Below are 23,356 nucleotides of genomic sequence, written 5' to 3'. Positions count from 1 at the left end.
CTCTTGACAAGAAACTGAATTAGTGTATTGCCGAAACCGTCAATTATTCATTTAAGACTAACAAGCATGAAATGATAGAGTTGGTGTAGTTAGCTCTTCTCTCACATGGGAACGGTTGATGTGTATCTAGACATCTACAATCGGTACAAAAACCATTTCTCACAACATTAGCCTCTTTTCATCCTTTTCTCTTCTAATTGTTCACTTCTTGCATCAGTTTGTCCTTGTCCTCAGTCTTATCTTCATTACAGCCTCTCTCTTCCAAAACCTGACTCCTTAAACCTCCTCCGCTCTGGGTAATACTTCATTGTTTGTCTAACAGAGATATTATTTTGAGTGAGAAGTCATTTATTATGAGAGCTGGAATAAGGGATGTGAAAATCCCTGCAACTTCAGCTAAACTGTTGTTTTATTGGATAATATTTCTTTTGGAAGACATTTTTTTCTCTGTCCTTGAGACAGAGGAGCCAGATATTCCGATAAAGTGCAGCTGCATCCCTCAATAATCACAGGACATTAGATCGACAGAAATACCATAGAGAGAAAGAGCAGCAGTGAGAGGAATAAGCCAAATAAATGGGTACTTGTCTAGAGCCATTTATTGATTGATATGTAGAGAAAGAGTTTTTTGATTCTTTTATTTGATATCCTGCACTTTTATCGACAAGTCATTTGTATCAGTAATGTGTTGTAGGTATTAATTTCCTGGTAGCAGCTTTAGAGCCAGCATGTTAAACAGTGCACAAAGACAGGCATTTGTATCCGATTTGATGTGTGTTGCAGTGCATCTGGTTATGTTTGTTGTACTTGCTGCAGCACCTGTGCTCCAGTTTCTACATCTCTCTCCATGAAGCATGTTGAGAAAAGCGTTTTTCAAGCAGAATGAGAGAACTCCCCCCTGAGGTGTCTGCTTGCTCCTCTGCGTACGTTTACCAGTGATTAATGACTGCTCCGCTTCACTGACAGACACGGCAACAACAAAAACACCAGAAACACAGACAAAAGAGAAAAAAAAATCCGAAAGAAAAGGAGGAACAAAAAAGCAACTGTACAAATGAGCTGGAGCTGATTGAATTGGAGAATTTGAGTGGGGACAAAGACGGGTGGGTATGATTGAGAACAAGAAAAAGCAACAGACAGAAAGGAGAGGAGCGAGTGAGGGAATGTAGGGCTAGACCAGGATTAGAGGCATGTCTGTGTTTGTGTTTAGGTCTGATAGACTTCCCCGAGAACTGCTGTTCACAGCCTCTTCCCTCGAGTCTAATGAAGCCTTCTGGCATCTGCCACCCCACCACCCGGCCAACACCAGCACTGCACTGCTCCAGTCTGCCCCCTTCATCCTTTTCCACTCTCTCCTGCAGAGACAAACACACACATTCAGTCACAAACAAACATACACATGCATACACAGGCACAGAGAGAAATTACTACTGGCAAACAAAGGATCAGTAAAGCGCATGTGTTGCGATGTTGCTTTTGTATATGCTCATTGTTTGGGGTTTTGTTTGGTCGCATTTCTGCTTTATCCCTGAACAAAGAGAAGAAAAAGCTAAGCTAGTAAAACAGGACTCCATCTTGTGTTTTTTTTATAACCCCCGTCCACCAGAGAAACCGCAGGATGGTGAAACGCAGGGATGTGAGTATTTAAGGATCACAGATCCAGAGCTCGGTCACTAGGAATCCACACTGTTGCCCATATGGAACGTTTTATGAATGCCGAACTGCACAGAACTCTCTGAGCTAAATAAATTCAGGCTGTGAAAACACTCACATGTGTGGCTACACTAAGTCTATCAAACACATGAACTGCACCGGATGTGCACTGCTGTATATGTATTCAGGCATATTTTGTTCAGGGCTATGTTTTGTTTTGTAATCTTTCAATGTTCTTGTGCGCTGCTTAAGTCCTTCTTTGGCAGGCTTACATCTTCCATGCACAAGCACATGCACACACATACACACACACACACGCACACACATACACACATCATAAACTCTATCAAGCCAGGGGAGTAAATAAAAGAAACAATAAGCTTTCAGAAATGGGTGGACCTCCTGTAAAGTATGAAGATGGAGGAAAAAGGAGCGAGAGTCCACTCTGGGGGAAGAGCACAAACAGTCATGTCAGCACTTCATTTGCTCTTTGTTTTGACTCAGTTAAACATCTTGTGTAGTTTAAACTCTTGGCTTTTTGTTTGGCTTCACCCCCTGAAGAATTCACTCGAGGTATTTCCTTTCCAAACCCCAGCTTTGAATTTTATTCCAGGAGACATTGCAAATCAGTTGGCTAAATATACAGTTTGATATTTACTGGTCCTGGTAATTTAGCCATGCTAGCAGCATGGCTCTATTGATGTCTGTGCTATGGTAATGTCAGTCTGTCAGTCATTCTGCTACTTCGGTCCAGATAGAAATATCTCAGCAACTACCGAATGGATTGCCATGAACTTTTATATAAACATTCACAATCCTCAGACCTTGTATCCTAATGACTTCCCCTGACTTTTCTTCCAGCACCACCAGCAGGTTTACATTTTTTATTTTCAGAGAAATATCTCAACAACTACTGGATGGATTGCCCTACAATTTTGTACAGTCATTCATGGACCTCCAGAGGACGAATCATAATGTTAAATACATCTACAACTATTGGCTTCATTGCTATGAACTTTGGTGCAGATATCCAGAGTTCATAGTTTGTTTAGAGCAGTGGTTCCCTTTTCCAACTCATGGCCCACTTAAAAATCTCAAAAATGTTGGCGGCCCCATAACTATACAAGTTTATGATGCCGGCGTTAACTTAGGTGTTCCTGTCATTGGCTTATCACAGTAATATATTTAGTATGAAGAGAAAAAAAACAAAAAGATTAAAGGAGTTTTTAAACATTTTAATGCTTTTAAAGATCATTTATGTTTAAGATATTTTTAAAGAATTATATTGTTAAAATTGTTCTGTTTTGCAGATGATTTGTCGGCTCACTTGCAATAAACCTTGCAAGCCCACAGGTTGGGAACCACTGGTTTAGAGTCAGATAATATATTTATCTAAAAAAATGATCACCTCAGATATTAACTGTTCTGTTCGTGCACAAGTACATCAACCTTGGCAAATGCTAGTTTAAAATAGAAGTATTCAGATATAATGACTTTTCATTTATTTCTTTAAAAAGTCTGTTCTTGTGACAGCAGGGATAAAGCTGGATACCCAGCTCTGAGTTATGATGACACGAGTAAAACACCAGTGGAAATTGAGAGTGCTTTATATTGTTACTCTTGTTAATGGAGTCTTTGTGATGGAGGAGCATGCTCACTCCTTTTTTGACAGGTCAGATCATTAATGAAACATTTGACCATAAAAGCAATTTGACCATCTTCTGAATAGCGTGAGACTCAGGTATTTAAGAGGAGAGGGGAGCATCTGAGGGTACATTAATAGCTCACGCAGAGGAGGTGACTGAGGTCATTCATGAATTAGGAAAGGAATAGCTTTATGTATTTGACAGTTCCATTTCTGTATGCTCATCCTGATTCTTGCGTCCCCTCAGCGATCCACTATTTTCCGAAGATCCCACCCCCCCACTCTTTACAGTAGTCTTGTCTTGGCATATAACAAATACTTTATGAGCTGCATTTCCCGTCTTCTAATGAAATTAGTGAGATCAATATAATTACATTTATCAGCCCCAGGAAATGGAGTCTCCTAATCTCCTGGTATTGATGAGAAAAACAAATTGTTACTACATTCATGTATTTGTCAACTGCGTTTGCCTTTGTTTCCTCCTGTGTTCAGGGAAGTGAGACTAAAATGTAATTTTCACTGTTTAATATCTCATTATTTTGAAATTAGCGGCGTGAAGTCCTGGTAAACATGTTCATCAGGCATACTCAGCTACGGTTTGTTTTTCAAGAGAAAAATTTCCAGCCGTGGCCTTGTTGTGCATAACCAGGCCCAGAGCTGCTACTACTAAGATGTTACAGTAACAAAACAAACAAGAAAAACCTCTGCATCAGCCACCCACTCACTCATACACGCACAGACGCACATAGAGATACACACGTGTGTACCCCCCCTCCTCCAACACATTCCTCTCTGATATGACATCAGGCAGCACCAGGCAGGCTCCCTCCTGGGTTCAGTTGGTGTTAAATTAAACAGTAAATCATCTCACCAAAAGACACAAGAGTTATGTGTGAGTCAAGGGCAACAGTTCTGGGCTCCTTAATAGGAGATGAGGAGGACTTTATGAAGGAGATAAATAACAGCTTAACAAACAGCCTCTGTCTGGTCCCCTGGAGGTTGGCCTCACCGACCCTGTGGATCAGTACGATGAAGGAGAGCCAACAATCTATTCCTCTGAAGACATGAAAAAATAATATGCAGTGAAATTGGAAGAAAGATATTCGGAAGGGGACTCGGGGAGGTGGGGACCAGTGATGAAGTGGGGGGGCTGCGGGTGGCTGTGATTGTTGGTGATACGAGACAAGGTCGGTCACTTTGAGAGGACACTTTGACAGACAGGTTGGCAGTCAGACAGACAGAGAAGACCCACAGACATTGTGGTTGTCCCATCAGGTAGTCCTTTCCTCCCACCTCAGCTTTGCATGTTTGACTGAGACACAGGCCTCACAACATAAAATCGGATTCAACACAAAGCAACAGCATTTAGAGCAAATGGAAGAAAAGAGTAATTGCAGAGGGAAAAGTCCTCGGGCATTAGATTGAATTGAAATGTAGCACTTTTGAATGCAAGTCATGTGATGTAAAATTCTAATCTCATTTAATGTGCTTGTATTTTTTCATTTTCCCCTCTTTGGATCTTTCTTTCCTGGAGGTAAATTGTGAGGGATCAAAATTGAGGCCTGCACCAACATAATCTGATCCTATTTAGTTTGTCATTTACAATGAAAGGCCTCAGTCAGAATTTCTCATGTAAGTATAATGGATACTGTCAAGGGTTGATCGTGTTTTTGTATAGTTATAAACCCCCTCTAACCACACACATACCCACAGACATGCAGGAGCGCACACAGACACACATGAAGATTTGGTACAAGCAAGCATATATCACCACTGTGTGTGTGTGTAATAAAATTCCTCACTGCGCAATGAAATGCTTTACAGCATCTCGAGATGAAACGGCTCCTAAGGTAAACAGTTTAGTGCAAGATAAAAAGTTGCCAGTATTTTATAACTTGTCCTTTAACTTTGCAGGTTCTCACTTATGAGTATTTCTAGCCAATACTCCCTGATGCTGCTTTACACATTTTTATTTGCTCTTCATTTTCAGGAGAAAAGAACATTTCCTCCCAACGCTCTATAAAAGCTTTAACATCCCACATTGTTCATAAAACCAGAGTGATGCATAGCTCTTTGCACAGCACCTGGCATCGCAGCATACAGGGGATAAAGTTATGGCTCATCTGAGGCTGTGCAAAACGCTTCTTTATATAAGGTGATTTGTACTGGTTGCTATGTAGTCAGTGTCATTTTAAAAAGGGCTCAGCATCAAGTGTCTAGGGCAGCTGGGGCATTTCCAGATTTTCAGCAGTGTTTTCCTGTTGACTTCCGTGACTAGAAAGAGATTCACAACAACTGACCGCTGCTGGTTCTGATCCATTTCCTGATCTGTGTCAGTCAAGAAATGACAGGTCAGCTGCCCCTGAAAAAACAGAAACCACATGTACACCAGCCATCTGCATGTCATCCTTATGACACACGTGCTTATGCTCCAGCAAAAATACACAGACGTGAATCCACAAACATACACACACACACACACACACACACACACACACACACACACACACACACACACACACACCTCCTCACTCTTCCAAGGTTCATTTGTCAAGATGACAGCTGGACTCTCGCTAAGGTGGAGTTTGCCAAGCTGAATCTCTCGCTTGGTTAGTGGGAGCCAGAACATCCTGGGAAACATTCTGACACACACTTAGAGGCTGCGTTGGGACCATGTGTGTGTGTGTGTGTGTGTGTGTGTGTGTGTGTGTGTGTGTGTGTGTGTGTGTGTGTGTGTGTGTGTGTGTGTGTGTGTGTGTGTGTGTGTGTGTGTGTGTGTGTGCATGTGTGTGTATGTGTGCACGTGCATGAGTGTGTCTTTGTTTGCGTGCATGTACATGTGAGTGTGCAACTTTTCAAAAACACCCAGCAGCAGCATGGCAAGGTCCAGCCCCTCTTCAGTTTCTGCCTGTGCTTGGCAGGGGCAGGCTTGGCAGGGAGCAGCCCATTTTGTCAGGCTTCCAGTCAACATCAAACGTGCATACCGCTCCCGCCTGTACCAACAACACCTTTCCTCCTTCGCCTTTGCACTCACATCTGGGTCCTTAGACATCTGTTTACTGCGTGATACCTCCGAAGTGCTTGTCCCTATAGGGTGGGAGGGATGTACTGCATGCTTTTCCTTCCAAAGAGCCCTTCAGCTGTGTCCACTGGAAATGTGTCTGTGTAATGATGTAACAGGATGTTCTTCTGACTAGACTTAATAAGACAATGTGAGACAAATTTATTCCATCAGCATAGGATCCTACAAAGGTCGCATGTCTGGTCAAGGGGGAAAAATTTGATCCTCTCTCTCACATTATGCTCTTGATCATCCTGCCAAACGGATGTTCAGTCAAACAAGTGCTGGCAACTTCTCTACACTTCCTGTTTCCAGGTTCCAGCCAAAAGGCTCGTGCTCTGCTGTAGAGTTGTGCTGATGCAGACGATTCTCGGCCACTTTCGACCCCCCCCCCCCCTTACTCTCACTCTGCTCACTCTTTTCCTCCCTCCATTTTCCCTCTAGTCTGCATTTCTCATCTTCACTGCTGCCTGATGTATTTAGAAAGTGAGAAGAAAAAGAAAAAGGGAGGGGGTGGAAGAAGAGGGAGATGTGGTGTATGAAAGGTGAACAGCGCAAAAGTGTGTGTATGTGTATATGGAGTTGTGTTTGGGGGGGTAAATGACTGGGAAAAATGCAATAGCAGCAGATTTCATGCCACTGTCACCCACCCTCTCTCTCTCTCTCTCTGCTTCTTTCTCCCCTACAAGTCTCCTACACTCTTTACTCTAATTACCCAGATTGGGTTTCCTGGGGATGAAGGGACGAGGGAGTAAAAGGGGATAACAGGGGGTCCTTGATATTGTCCTTGTCAAAGCCTAGGGGAGTGACTGGAGAAGTCATTCATGCATCCATCACACTCCCGATTTCACAATTTAATCAATCCCTTAATGAAAGAGAGTGACAGAGAAAGAGAGGGAGGGAGAGAGGGGTAATAGTGAAATGGCAGCCCTCACACTTTAACCCTGCTAAGCCAAAGCTAAGGGGTGCGACCGCTCTTTGTCTGCCACAACAATGGCTGCCTTATTTTCATTCTCCCTGCCTGGAAGAAGGGAGTGTGGAGGGCGAGTCATTCCATTGTTACCTCTGGGGAGAATAGCACCTCTAATTTGCCATAAGCCTGCACTATTAAAGACCAGACTCCTTTCATACTGCAATAATTGGAAAAGTCATTCACTGTTTAACTTCCATTACTCCATGTTATTTTCACTAATGTGGTGGATGAAGGTCTTTTAATAATCTCGCCTGCATCACTTCTAGCTATCATTCAAATGACACAAAAACACACAGAGCACACTATCTCTCCAGTTTATTCTGGCACACACTCACATATAGACCACTAGGCTGGACAGATCTGAAAAGGCATCTGTTTGCCCCTGTGTCCCCTCTGTCCCTTCATTAAATCTGAAAATGGCATCCTCATATCTTAGTAATTTGATTGATGTCACAGTGAAGCATTTATGAGCCACAATAAAAGTCGTTATTTATGCTTGTTTGTTTATCAGAAAAAATGTACCTAAAAAAACAACTAAATCATGAATTTAGCTGTATTGAAACACTATAGAGGTGACCGAGGACACAACTGAGGTTTGACCAGCTGTGGCTTAGCAAAGCAACCTAGCTGGGAGAAGTGTGCATGACTTTGTTGTTTGCAAACCAAAAGAAGGTGAGAAAGAAAAGGAAAGAGGAGGAAGAAGAGGAGATTTGGTAATTTCAATTGCTTTGGCAATAACAAGAGACTAGAGCCATGTTAGTGGCCCCGAGGCTACTTAGGTACCTTGGTGCTTTAAGCTAAATGCTGACATCAGCATGCTAACATGTTCGAAATGATGATACTAATATGCTAATGTTTAGCAGGTATGATGTTTACCATGTTCACCACCTTAGTTTAGCGAGTTACCATGCTAACACTTGCTAATTAGCCCTAACACAAAGTAAAGATGAGGCTGATGGGAATGTCATTAGTTTTAGTTATTAAAATTCATCCTGAAGGGGACATGAAGGACTATACAGAATTTCACTGCAATCTATCCAATAATTATTGAGACATTTTACATTTGGGTGGATGCTTATTGTTCTCAAACGCAAACAGCGTTTTCAGATTTAGTCGCCTAAATATGAACGTAAACACTCTCACTCTTAAACACAGAGCCACAGGTACATCTGTTCATGCAGACTCTGTGCAATCCTCGCCAGCTAATGAATACATGATGTTTTACAGTTTGTGTTTTATGTTTAAGTTAGTAAGTGCATTTTTGAAAATCCCAACTTCATACTAAGATACTCAACATCAATCCTGCCCCACCTTTTGAAGAGATACAGTGCACAACATCAAAGCCGGAGCAAGTCTGTGTTTTAAAAAGACCACAGGAAAGCTCTTAATGCAGACACTTTGCTGACTCACAGCAAAAAACACAAGGTGTCTTTTTATCTTTGTGCCTGCACTATAGTACATTTGACAGATGGACTGTGTATGTGATATGCACTGCCACCTAAAAACCTTTCTCTTGTAGAGGATTTTTCTAGACCAGTTTGTTTGTGACCTGTTAGCCAATACCTGTATTTTTTGACTGCCTGTTAGGCTTTACTGTACTGCTGAAGGAATCTCTCTCTGTTTGTTCCTGTCAGCATTTGTGTTTGGAGTAGTTATCCCTGTTTGTTGGGCTTTAAAGCTGTGAAACGCCTGGCTTTCAGCTGTTTGCTCTGAGTTTGCCGTCTGCAAGTGACAGACTGTTTCTACTGTCCTCCTGTTCGCTGAACCAGTGTCATTCTCTGATACACTAGTGTGCTACTGCTCACCTAATTGGCACACTCATGACAGGCCTCTGCGTGTTTGTGTGTGTGCTTGTATGTTTCGTTTTATGTTAGTGCGTGATATGCTTAAGCCGGATTTACTTTGAGCATTTTCTCGAAGTAGCAACTCAAAGCAGCTGATTTCAGTTTTGCTCCATTTCAAGATATTGGGGTTTTTTTTTTTTTTTTGTTGTTTTCTGTTGTTTGTTCTAACAATATTCATAATATGAGTGCATGAGGTCATACTGTATATCTTTTTTTTTTTTTTTTTTTCAAACTCTTACGGTTAAAAAAGATTTTTCATTCATCTAAAAACTCTAGTCTTCTAATTTCAAACAGAACTTCTCAGTGGCGGACTAACAATCGTTCCAAGCTGTCCGGAAGATATAAAGCACCGAGACAATTCAAGCTGAAGGGACATCTTTCTTTTATTATGTTTGAATTTGAAGGTTTTATTTGGCGGAATGCAAAGTGATTTCAGGAAACAGTATTTTTAAGACAAGTTTTAATGTGGTTTATGTTTGCACCATTCTCTAGCATGAACAATAACGTGTGGCCAGTTTGGTTCCATGCTGAAACCTCTGTCAGCCACATCTAAGCCACATCTGATACAGTTTCTGTCTTATGTCATGTGTCTCAGGAAAATGGAATTAGTAAAAACCAAATCAGAAGAAGTCATGGGCATTAAGGTATTTCTCTGTTAACAACAAAAACCCTGCATCGTTTTAAATTGTATCCAATCCAGAGCCCATGACTTGGCTCAGTATAGGAGAAAGTTTAGCTGAGATCATGGCTCCAAATATTAACAAATCTTTTTTGTGAAAGTGAGAACAGATTTTCACCTCCCTCCAACACAGCATGCACATTTATTCATAGCTGCACATTGTACTTGCATCTTGGCTCATGTTTTGAATTTAGCTGCAATTTGTATTTTTATTTAAAAAAAAAAGACATCAGACATCCTCTGACTCCCAACTTCCCGAATACATAGAAATCTACACAACCTGGACGGCTGTATAAGTCAGTGTTTCCCCTATATGCAGTGTATTAATGGATGAATTAATGAAACTAAAATGTCAGTTTTTCTGGCACAAATGTGCACAAACAATAATAATGGAAAATTAATAAATTAAAATAAACACTCTTGAGTTTTATTGACTATAATGGGGTGCTGAGGCTTTTGCTTAAATATGTAATGATAATTCCTCAAAACAGTGCAAGAATATTTTTATTTTGCTTGCACAAATGAATCAAAATGGTGTTACTGATATCCTGATCAACTCCAAAGAGGTACAAACTTAGACTAACCTTGTGCGGCTTTGCTCTGTGTACTACCTCTTGTTAGTCAAATTATATTTGAATTTTCAGATGAGTCTGAAAGACTGGCTCATTAAGTTTATATTATCTATTTTTATTTATGTTCAGTGAAAAGTAATTTTCTCTGTCGAAGACATTTCATTCTTCAACATTTATTACACCAGCAGTCTGGTCTGTATAGAATGCATATCACATCTACAATGATTCTAAGGCCAATTGAAGCTGTTCCTTCACTGACACATGTAAATAACAAGGTCCTGCGTCATGCACTTGTATTGCTGCTTCAATCTCATTCACAATGCCCCAAGAACATTAGAGCAGTGCATATGATAATTGCTGTTCTCTGTACATGCTTAACTGCACACTATATTCAAATATACCTGTACTTCAAAAGGTTTCAAGGTCAATCATGATATGTATGTATAATGCCTGTAAATATGCACGCCCTAACCAACACCAGAGAGCACCGAGGCAATTCCTTTATTTATGAATCTTTCAGGTAACCTGTAGATTAGCGAGGTTAATCTGTTGATCAAATTTAGCCTAGAGAAAAGCAATTATGTTTGCGCTTGAATTTTACGTTTGAGCTGCAGTGCATAAAAATACAGAATACACTGAAATATAATGTTTAAAGTACGTTTCTCATGCACTGATTTAAAGAGACTGTCGTTAAAAAAAACGACCCCAAAGGTCGTCTGTGAAACGGCTTTTTATGACCCGTAGTTCCGTTTTATTGTTAGGCCACCTCAAGCAGTCATAGTAATCATGATGGGAGCAAAATAGAAAGTCAGGTGAGGTAGTATAAAGATCTTAAGAAGAGGGTGGGGTGGATGGATTAGTTGACAAATCACAAGAGACTGCTGTTTCCTTCCCATTTGAAACCAATAGTCATCGTTGTTTCTTTTAACCGCGACTGTTCCACAACCAACTGGAAATGTAACAAAGCACTTATTTTAACACAAACCACAACCTTTTCCTAAACCTAACCAACAAGCAGTTTTTTGTGCCGAGACCTTACCAAACTGTGACCACTCCATAAGCTTAATGGTGTGTTTGTTATTGTAACCATGACAAAGAAAGTCTGGTACCCCGCATCCGTCATTAATACCATAATCTCTACATTCCATCTTCTTGCTTGCTTTGTGGAACCAACATAGTATTTATAAAAAATACTTCCAGGGCTCATTCTAAACCATCTTCTTTTCATCTTCTTTTTAAGTTCATCAATCGCTCTCACGGCAATTCCACCCTCTAGTGATGAGGATAGACCTGCAACCGTAACAAGTACACTGGCAGAGAGAGGGTCTGTGAACACAGCAAATTCTATTTTGAATTGCGTTCACTGCTCTAAGCATCTCCATGTTCCTCCCGTTTGTTTACATATAGTACCTTTTCTCTTAATCTGCCATGGTGAGAGTTACGTGGGTGGAGGGAAAGCTTGAATGCTGAGGCAAACAAATGCAATGGTAATATGGCTCAGGAACACTCGGTATCACATGAAGCAGAGAAGGCCACCACTGCATGAGTTTGAACTTGAAACACCTCAAAAGAGCCAGCTGAGACTAGCCAGTAGAGATGAGGACATAGATTTAAAAGAAATGGGGTTTTATTTATTCACATTAAGTAAAAGTGAATGTTAATTAAATCGACCCGTAAATAGGTCAACATCACTCAACTGAGTGCAAAATAAAGCAAACTGAACTGCAACAGAACCGAACAACTGACAACTAAACAAACTGACCTCACTAATGACAAACAGCTGGCTATACACTGGCTGGCTTAACACAAGGGGTGCCACACAATAACAACAGAATACAAGGAAACACTAGACAGTTTGTGACCCAATAATATTTGTGATAAAACAACATCGATATAACTTGCAAAATTAACTTTAATGACCACAAACAAAAGTATCCCAACCCCTCAGAGCTGTGGCAGCTGTGTGGCACAGTCCTGGGTACAAGTGTGGGCAATTAAAATTAACATTTGTATGTTAAAGGGCAGACATTTCCAGAACCATCAGAACAATTAAATAAAGAAAATTAAATGAATGTTGCTTAACGCTATATTTAATAAGAACTAGTACAAACTACTGTGTAAAAAGTTGCATTCATAGTGCCATCTAGAAATGTCATCTCTCCTACACCTTTTCCACTCATGCAGCCCCATAACAGCACACTCCCATCTCCCATCTTCACGGTCTGCACTGTGCAGTCACTGTTGTAGTCGTGGCAGGGTCCACACACAAACATGCTGGATCCCATCTGATCCAAACAAATTTATTTTGGTTTCATCTGACCAAAGAATGTGCAGCCAATATTCATCAGGCCTCTTTTCATGTTCTTTGGCAAAGTTTCATCTTGCAGTTTTTGTCACGGTTGGTGGAAACAGCACAGGCAGACAGGACCCAAACACAGGCACACAGGCAGGTCCAGTGAAGTTGCTTTAAATGGATGAGAAGTGTTACAGGCAGAGGGCTTGACAAGAAGGCAGCCAGGTACCGGCAACAGGGTAGTACATGGATGCAGCACATACACTGGGAACCAGACGGTGGCATAAACAGACGATCTGACAAGGAGCTGGTGGCAACGGCAGGTTTAAATACTGACTGGGGTGATGAGGAAACAGAGAACAGGTGTGTGAGTGGGCAGGGAAGCTCAGGTGATTGGGAATAGAAAACAGGTGAGCAGGTGGATATGGAGGCAGAAAGAAAGTCCAGGGCCAACTGGTGGGCAGATGGAGTATGTCAAACGACAGAGGCCATATAAACAGGGCAGAGACAGGAATAATAAGAGCGGGGATAATAAGTCCAGGGGAGCGAACAAGAGACCTAAGAGATGAATCGTGACAGTTTTGTGCTGCTTAGTGAGCAATGGGTTTCCTCTTGGATGTCATCCGTAGAGGTTGACTTCATGCAGTGTCCTTCAAATTGTCTGTCACTGAAATAGCAATTTTCACAGATTCCTTTGTGCCAAATCAGAAGCACTTGCCGTCTGCTTTTCAATGCAAGGTTGCGTAAAAATCATGGCATCATTTTTCGAGGACATCCACTGTCCATCTGCTATTGGTAGTATGTTTCTTACTGTAACTCTACTGCTGCAACTGTGGCTTATCTTCAGCGGCCTACTGATGCCATGATACCCTCTCTCATCTTTACAAAGTATCACAACCTGGTCTCATACTTGTTCAGGCAATTCTTTAGAAAGCTGTGGTGTTCACAGTTAATTTCATAATTCCTAAAATCAAAGGTGTTCTCACTTTAGCTGCAGTGATCACAGATGTGTTCTTGTGACCACTCTGTATTTTTGTTGCTTTGACGTCGCACTTTGTGGCCTCTATTTCAGTGAAGTGTATCAAACCTTTTTGTTTTTAAATTATGCATAAGACCAAATACCCTACACTTCAACATAAAAATAATACATTATCTACTGTACAATGACACAGTTTTGAATCATTTAACATTTTAATGAGATTGCACCGGGATGTACTCAGTTTTTCTAGTGTTTCAGTGTTTCTAGTATTTTTTCTAATCCCATGTATGTTTATTGGGGTGGAAAGAAGCATCTTCTTCAATAGATTCAGTTGCATTTATACAACAGCTTACATCTTTGTACATATATCACACTAATGTTGCCTTATCAGCACACAGTATACAATACCTAATCTAAACTCGCAACTCATTATATTATTAAAATATGTAGTAGTGTATTTCTACACCATGCAGTGCAGTCACATACTTTGGATATGTTAGATACTTTAAAGTGTTAGTTAACATGAATTTTTAAGTGAAAATTAATTCCTCTGCACCCCAGTGACTGTGGTGGTAGAACGGCACTTCTGTGTTATTCATTCCCCTCTCTTCATCTCCTCTTCTCTGTTTTCCCCAAAGACCCGGTGGCATGATAATTTCTCATTTGATTTAGTTTTGCCTGGCAGAAGGGAGCTAAGCTCACTGATAAGATCTCCTTAAGAACCAGACAAGTTGTCAGTAATGAAGGGAATTGCTTTGATCCGTCGACAAATAGGTCATTTAGACAGTGTCTGGTTTCTGATGCCGCATGATACAGTCATGACTCTCTCTCTCTCTCTCTCTCTCTCTCTCTCTCTCTCTCTCTCTCTCTCTCTCTCTATCTCTCTCTCACTATCAATTTCTTTTGGCTGAGTGCTTCTCGTCCACTCTCTCTCCCCTACAAATTCACACACACACACACACACACATTATCAAGACAAGAGAGGAGAAATCAGAGAGGGAGCGAAAGAAAAAGACAAAGGAAGAAAAAACTGAAAAACAGTTTTTGATTATTATTGAAAATCCTTTATTATGTATTACCCAATGGAGGCATTTTATATGTGTGTTATTGTGTGTCCCATGTGAAGTGAAAGATAGTGGTGTAACAAGAAAGAGAGAGAGTTTCCTCTTCATTAAAGGAAATAAAAAGTCCTGATACAGTCATGAGAAGCTCTTAATGTTCATCTCATGCTGAGCTTTTTTCAACACATTCACAGCCTTTCTGAAGCTAAAGTGACAAAATGACAGTGAAAGCTGCTTACTGTTGGAATGACATCCTGCCTGTCACAATATTCTGTGATAAAAGGAGGAGCCTGATAACATGCAACAACAGCGAGCTGACTCATTTCCCTGACAGCCATTGTTGGATCCCTTAATGCATAGCCATGTATATATGCATGTGATTTATTACATGCATTAATAATCATGAGCCAGACGTCATTGCAGCGGCAGTTTGTCGTCACATTGCTCGTTGTCGACTCTGAACTGTCCAAACAAGCTTAGTGGGAGAATTAGAGGTGAAAAAATTTTGAAGTATAATCCTTTTTTTTTAAAATCATTAATTGGCATAAACCAAATCTTTCAGCACCGTATAAAGCACAGTTGTACACGCTTGAATGTGCATATGTGTGCACATGTAGCCATGCACAAATATTTGGTACAAACAGATGAGGATAAGGATTCTGGCGCCGTCCCTCAACAGTTTTCAAAACGTCTACGTGAACGTTGTGGGAGGGAGAGCTAATTGGCTGGAATGACTGTGGAAACATGCAGCTGAATCTCTTTTCCCCCCCAAGCAGGACGGCTTGGAAGCGGGTAGGAAATCAGGGGGGCGGGGAAAACTGAAATGGAATTATGGAGAGCTATCACTTCCTAACTGGTGAGGATTTATACACCACTGCCAAGGCCAACGGATTGAAGTAATTTCATTTTTCATGCATGGCTTCTGTCCCCACGGAGACCTGAAGCAAAGAAAGAGAGAGAAAAAGAGAGAGAAGGAGTACAGCGGAGGGGAGAGATGAGAGGAAAGGGGCGGAGTGGAGATGAGAGAGAAGGAGACGGAAAGGAGGAGGGAGGGCAGAGGAAGGGAGAGACAAGGGGGGTGGGCGAGTGAATGAGAGGGGGAGACAGTTTGGCAGGCGGCTGTGTAGTAATTGCTTGTATTTTCTAATGCGACAGGAGAGGTAGATGGAGTCAGCGTGCTGTGGTCTGGTTACTTTGCCTATACAGGAGGGTAATGGTGCTACGTTGAGAGTTCAACTGAGCTGCTAGCTGGATATTTGTTAGTTTGTTGGTGTTTAACGGGCAGAGTTTCTTTGAAGTAATAGCAGTCGATGCCTGCACCTCGTTAATTATCATAGCTGTCAGCAGTAATTTGCTGAGATATGTGCACAGCATTCTGACGTTCTCCTCCCGCTATTCCCCAAAGAAAACACATATACAGACATGCACAAATAGCATTAGTGGGCTGTTGTGACAGCTCCTCTTGCATCCCTACAGCTAAGGTGTCTGTAACTGATTGCTTTTGTTTGATTAGAAAGACACACCTTGACTGTATCTCTCTAAAAGAGAGCTGATGATAATGCTGATGCTGATGAAGAGCAAGAGAAAGAAAATGGTGATAACAGCACTGTCAGTGATGGTGACAGGTTTTTATTCCACCAGTAGGAAGAGTCAGGATGACACCTGTCTAATACGGTATGTCCTTCCCTTGTCCTTGTTAGTTGCTCCAGCTATTTTCTCAGCTGGGCAGAATTCCTGGTGTGTCAAAAGTGTGGCTAAATTGGTTCCTCGAGTGGTGAAAGATGGAGACAACTTTGGACAGTGTTACTCTTCTGGTGCACTCAGGATCTCCACTGAAATAGTCATTGATTGAAGAAAAAAGGTTGGCCATGGCTGTGTGTGTGTGTGTGTGTGTGTGTGTGTGTGTGTGTGTGTGTGTGTGTGTGTGTGTGTGTGTGTGTGTGATTGTATGATTGAGTCATTTTCACCCACTGATGTTCATTGGTTGTCATGTGGTTAATGGACAGAGATGGTATGTTTGGACTTTATTTGGGCAATAAATTGAAAGATTCTTCCAGATGAGTCATAATTACACAGCACTTCAGTTCAAATCGCAGGCCTAGCTTTGCACTTAATGCACCTATTAGCTATATATGTGGCCAGGAAAGCTGAACCAAAATGTAGGCCTAATTTTTTTTTGAAAACGTTCTGCTTCCCTTCTCCCACAGCTATTGAATAATTCTTTTCTCCTGTGCAGCCTTGCCCATTTTTACCCCCTCAAAATGTGTTTATTGTTATGCTGCCTGTTGTTGCTTCCCTAATTACACACCAATTACAACCTCATATTTTCACCTACCTATCTAATTGTCATTTTTGTTCACAACCTGTCTGTATTTCCAGAATGGCTCCTAGCTGATTGTCAAAGTTAACAGTAAATATATGTTGATTTCATTTCGCCCTTCGTGAAATATTGAATTTAAATTTCTCTTTTGAAGCAGTCCAATTCTGCCAAACAGAATGCATAGCTTTCCCTGCGGCAGCACTAATGGAATCTTTGAGTATGTGGTAGCTAGAAATGCCAAACTGTGATGAATGTGTGTGTGTGTGTGTGTGTGTGTGCAAGAGTGGGTGCCCTGGCTTCGTGTGTTTGTGTGCCTGCACATGTTTCCAGTGAATATGTAATATCAGGTTTCTTAGACTGTGTGAGGACAAAATATTAAACTCAAGGGTTGTATATCACAAACTGGTCCTTGAATCATAAACACCTCGCAGTACATGTTGCACCAGCAGGTGTAGATTGGCCATGAGATCTGTGTGTTTGAATTTAGTTTCCAGGGAAGAGACTGAAAACTAATAAGATAGAAAAGTTTATTGCTCAGTGAAACACGTTATGAGAGTTTAATATTTATTTGATTGATTGAGTGTTTCTCTCTTTATTTGTTGTGATGCAGATTCGTTCAGACCAGGACCAGGACATCTCGATCCGATATAGCATCACAGGGGTGGGAGCAGATCAACCACCCAATGAGGTCTTCAACATTGACCCCGTGCTCGGGAAGATGTTCGTCACCAAACCTCTCGATCGAGAACATCGCTCTTCTTACCATGTGAGTGTCTCTCTCTCCCTCTGTCTGTCTCTCACTCCCTCATTCACACATACATCCGCGCACAACAGCCATGACCTTTGAGATGAAACCAATTATTATACTGCCATTTAACCCTTTGACACATATGTCTCTTTGCCACCTCAACGGACAGGGGTCTAAAGCAGAACCAGTGTAGTTCTGCATAATGAAAATGCCATCTCTGATATATATTTGCTCAACATAACAAATTAGGAAAAAAAAACAAAAACAAAATCAGGTTTAGAAACTATTTAATTAAATCCATTCAATAAACATTACATAACAATATTGCACTACATTGTTACATTAAGCAAAAACATTTCCTGGAAGAGTTGTGTGTATGTATTTGCATTCTTGTACTTTGATCACTGTGAGAAACAATCACATTTTTACTTCACAGTGACGTTAGAAATGAATGATGGAATTTCCAATTTGCACCTTTTCACTCTTACGTGTGGAAGCGCTGTGTGCAAAGCATCTGGCTGAAATGAAGTACGAGTCAGAGAATGTGGTAATTACTTATTTTGTGATTCATCACATTCAGAGCCAGTTTTGCTAACTTGTTCTTTTGTTGAGGAATGGAAGAAAACAATTTTCACTTCATGTTTACTTTATCCTTTTATGCTGTAAAGTTATATTAAATAAATGTTTCTTTCTAAGTGTAATTAAATATTTTGTGTGTGTCAAGGTTAAAATTGTTTAATTATCACTTTCAGAACTAAAAATCATGAGCTCAGGTGACAAAATGTCAGATGGATTGTTCACCTAACTCATCAGTTTAAGTTGTTTCAAAACATTATGAACTTATTTGCATACACTTCCCAGCATGCATTGCATTAAGTTTAAAAACTCTTCTGTTTGGGGCAGTTTCATGATGGAGGTGTCATGATGGACTGCTGTGTGATCAAAAGAAAAACAGTGCAAACCATGAGGTCTGTACTTCAGGCACCCCTGCACCTTCTTCTTCTGTAAGGCACTAGAGTCATAGTGGTCACATTGAGGAACAGTGTTCTTGAGCTGATTGTGACTGCTAGCAGTACAGCAGACGCTTTCACGACGGATAAAGATAGGGCTTGCCGCAATAAATTATTTAAAACAAAGAATCCATGTTCATTTGTAAACTGAAAACTCCAAGCAGATACAGCATACAGATCTATTTTAACTCAAGCACAAAATCTGAGTTGTGATTATGTGAAATAATACATAACAGAGGTAAAAAATCAAAGTTGAAGAAAGTCAAAACCTAAACTTAAGAAATGAAGTTAACTCATCTTTCTGACTTGGCAAGTCAAGAATATTTCACCTCTTGTCCCTGAAAAGCTCTTTTGGTTGCTCTGGCCATGTTTAGGATCATTGTCCTGCTGAATGATGAAGTTTCGATGTCTTTGGTTGAATCTGAGCACAGAATGTTCCTGTATACCTGTATACCTGATGAGGGATACCTCTGTATACCTCATCAATAAATACCAGTGTTCCACCTCCATTGATAGCCATACATTTCCCAAACCATAACAGCACCACCACCATGTTTGACAGATGAGGGAGTTACTTTGGGTCATTTTTTTCTCCACACTTCCCTCTTGCTGTCATTTTGATAGAAGTTCCTTTTTGTTTCATCAGTCCATAGAACTTTCTTCCAGAAATGTACTGATTTCTTTTTGTATGTTTGCAACCTGACCTCTCTGTTATTTAGGCTTACCGTGGGGTTTGCATCTTGTGGTGAATCCTCTGAGGTTTTGATCTCTTGATAGTTTGCAAGGTAACACGTACGCCTACATCCTGGAGAGTATTCCTGACTTGCTGTGCAGTCTTTCCCAATGCGTACCTGCTTTTTTAGAACATACCCAACTGTTGATTTTGGCAAACCAAACACCTTGATATCGCTGTGATAGATTTTCGCTTTCCTTAGCATCATTATTATCTTCTTCACTAGCATGGTCACCTCTTTAGTCCCTATGTTGACAGATAATCCACCTCAATCTAAATGGCAACTCTTAATTCTCAATAAACTCTGAGCCACATGAGAGGCTTCTTTGTGCATGAACTAATGTTGAAACACCACACAGCGTCCCAAAAAATTATTTAATAGCCAAGTGTCCAATTATTTTTAAACCCTTGATATTTGGGTACTATGTGTTAAAAAGGCTAGATCCCCCACACTGTTCCTTCTATATTGATGTAAACCTGCTCAAATTAAAGATGAGACTTGCCACTTTAATGTAATATCCATTATTTCATTTCAAACAGAATATGCTGAAGCGCAGACCCTGAGGAACAAAAAATGTTTAACTCTCCAAATACTTACCATCTGGATAGGATATAATTAAAGAGAAATGATTTAGTGGAAAAATAAAACCTTGATGAGGGCAAGATGTTGGGATTTACTCTTATTGGCTTCTCTCTGAGAGTAATCATGAATATCAATCTCATGTCTTTGTGTTGAAGAAATTGTTCATTTTAGGAAATGCACTTATACCCTTTCTTGCCAAGAGTTAGATGAGAAGAATTATACCGCCCTCTCTGTACACTGAATATGAATATACAGCCAGCAGCCGGTTAGCTTAGCAGAGCACATGGGAAACGTAAAGCATGGCTAAGTCCAGTGTTTTTGCCTAGTAGCAACTTAAAAATGTTCTAATTAGAACATTATATTTTGTTTGTTTAGTATGTACACAAACATAAATGTTGAAACAAGTTGGGAGTCTTATTGTCACAATGGGGTTGCCAGGCAACTAACAAAGACTGCATTTACAGGAAGTCAGTGCTCCTGGCCAAGATTTAAAATCCCCAAAAATCCAGAAAAAAACCCTCTTAATTATTCTAATTTAGAGGTTCTGATATGTAGATGATTTTAACCTTTGGACAGAGCTGGGCTGGCTCTTTAATAATTCTGAACTGTTTCTGTTAATGAGCCCTTGAGCAAGGCAACTGACCTCCCAACACTATTGCAGCTAGTTCAACTGGAGTCCCTTTTCCCAAAGTTTAAAAATACAACATCTCTAAAGCTGACTAATTAACACTGTATATAGTTTGTTTAACCTGTATATAAACAGTAATGGAAAATGTTTTCGGCCCAGTGCAGTGAGCACAGCCATCTTCATTCTGTGCATGCTGTGCTGGTTTAAACCCAGTTTTTTTCTTTTTTTTCTCCAAAAATACCAACACCTGTCTTGGCTCTGCTTCATTTGAATGGAACTTCCATCTCTTTGCGCCTCTTCTTTCGCCTTTGTGCTGTGCATGCTAGTCTAAGAATGGAAATATCAAGCAGTCTGGCAAAGCACTTTTAAAATTTAAGAAAGTACTAACTTGTCATATTGCATAAGCTATTCTTTCCATAAGTCTTTCTGCTGCCACGAAAAGAGAGCTCCAACTCTTTGGAGTAGTGAGAAACCACACTGGGTTTACCACTTAAGGTTTCTGTGTCGGGTTCCCTCTGTCTCTATACCTGCCGCTATCCTTGTATTTATATGGGAACCTAGTCTGAGTCTCGTTCCTGCTGAGCTGGCTTTTAGCTTTTTGTGGGAGCTGAGCAGATTTATACCCACGAGAAAATCCAATCAATCAGGTGATTTGTTAAGAAAGGTGCCGGCTTTCTAAAGGCTGCTTTAGTTAAACTCAATGTTCTGTTGTAGAGGAGAAGTTTTAGTTGTTGTGGAATACAAAATGAAGGGAGAAACCAGATGAGACAAGGTAGAGATGTACGTGTAAACATAGGGAGAAAGGTGCTGTAGTACAATTAAAAGCTTCTCACGCTAGATGCTGCTGGGGACAGGTCAGCAATTAAAGTGGACTGTACAAAACATGATCTTCCTCAAGCCTATAACTTTAAAGACAGGGAAGATTGTACTCACTGAGCAACGTCATCCAGGAAAACTATAAAACACACACACACACACACACACACGCACAAAGTTAGAATTTGACTTTGTGCTCTTTCGTTTGTTTACTTCATATTTCATGCAAGGACAGAAGAAAGTTATGGTCTGCTTCTTTTTATTTCAAATGAATGAGCACTCTGAAATTCAAAACTAGCCGTGCAACAAGATGCATTCTTATGAGGAAAAAAACCTTGGAGCGTCTGGTCTGCTGTTATCTCTATCAGGATGCTTCCTCTTTGCCAAATGCCGAGCACTGCCTGGTACGGTCTGTTTTCTCCCCTTGCCTTTCAAGATAATAACTTTAATGTGGACCCAGAATTACATTTTGCCTTCTTTAAACATGGCGGTAATCTCTGACTCCTGCTGTTATTGAATTAGGGTGTGGGTGCATGTGGGACGGAGGGATGAGGGTGGGTAGAGATAACAGGCTTGGCTCCTAGCCTGTTACAGCACACCGAGATGCGATATACAGTGGCAGCGCACGGATATTGGGTGCAGGACAGATCAGACAATGCAGTGGAAAAAGTAAAGTCAAATTAACCTCAGTGAGACCTGAAGACACAATTTCAGTGGAGGTGCAGAGTGAAAGCAGACAGTGGAGAGGAGAGGATGGGCAGCAGTGGAGAGGATCTTCACCTCTCTGAGGAGAAGAATGCGGATGGACAATGCTTCTTATTCCATTTCCTGCCACAACGAGCCTAGGGGCTATTTCACTTATCTGGCTCTCATGCCCTTGCAGTGGCCAGGTAGCACGTTTCCAATCAGGCATGCTCAGATGGCAAGAGTACCATTCCCTCAATTCTCCATACATAATGAGAAAACACTCATGTTACAATCTGCTCATAGAATGTTTGTAGGTTCTTAGTCTGAAATTGATTGCTGACATTTCAACAGAATAAATATTTATCATTCTATGTTCTTATGAGCAGGATGTAGATAGCATCTGAATTCATTTTTTTCCGTCCGTATAAACTAAACATCCCCGATGCTTTCACCTGACAGGAATATCACTGAATAAGTCATGTTCAGGGATATAAACATTCCCAGGTAAGGTGAAGTGAATCAAAACAGCTTTAAAGAGAACCGTGGAGTTCGTTCTGAGATGCCACTTCAGTCTGTTATTTTGACCTTCATGTATGGAGCAAAAAAACAAACCACAAACATTTACTTAAACTCAACATTTCCCTGATAGTTCACTTTTTTTTCTCTGCTCTCCTTTTCATTCATTCCGCTTCTATTTTTTTCCATCCAGACCTCAATAAGAGAGAAAGCAGTGAGGACACATTTTACAGCACGTATCGATTCCAGTAATAACTCCATGTCCAAACTTTGTGAGAAATCCTAGTTGGTGATTCCATTCGTCTGAGCACAGCTGAGTTGAATTTGAAATGTGCTGAGTGTGTTTGTGGAGTCAGAGTGAAAGTGAAGTGATTTCAGGACTCTCTGTCAAACAAAATCAGACAGAATGTCTGGCCTGGGATTTCAACACCGTGATCGTGAAACAGACACCTTGACTTCACAGCAGAGCCGAACTTCCAATAAAATAAGATGTTTCTTGTTTTGGTTTCTGTTGAGATAAAAACTTCTGGGGACTAAGTGTAAAAGAGATAAGAA

The 23,356-nt window shown here is 40.7% G+C and overlaps 1 protein-coding gene across 1 annotated transcript in view; it reads left to right on the top strand.

Annotated features, from left to right (window-relative positions):
* LOC130174831 (cadherin-4-like) overlaps positions 1-23,356 on the top strand; it is a 233,496-nt gene that overhangs the window by 173,458 nt on the left and 36,682 nt on the right. The window contains exon 6 of the mRNA XM_056385049.1: positions 17,691-17,846. Within this exon, the coding sequence (XP_056241024.1) occupies positions 17,691-17,846 (156 nt within the window). The remainder of the gene's footprint in view (positions 1-17,690; positions 17,847-23,356) is intronic.

Source organism: Seriola aureovittata, chromosome 9 (assembly GCF_021018895.1).
Source record: "Seriola aureovittata isolate HTS-2021-v1 ecotype China chromosome 9, ASM2101889v1, whole genome shotgun sequence".
In the NCBI taxonomy this organism is placed as follows: Eukaryota; Metazoa; Chordata; class Actinopteri; order Carangiformes; family Carangidae; genus Seriola; species Seriola aureovittata.
Note: the sequence above shows the minus strand (reverse complement) of the source record. Positions and strands in the feature narration are given on the sequence as shown.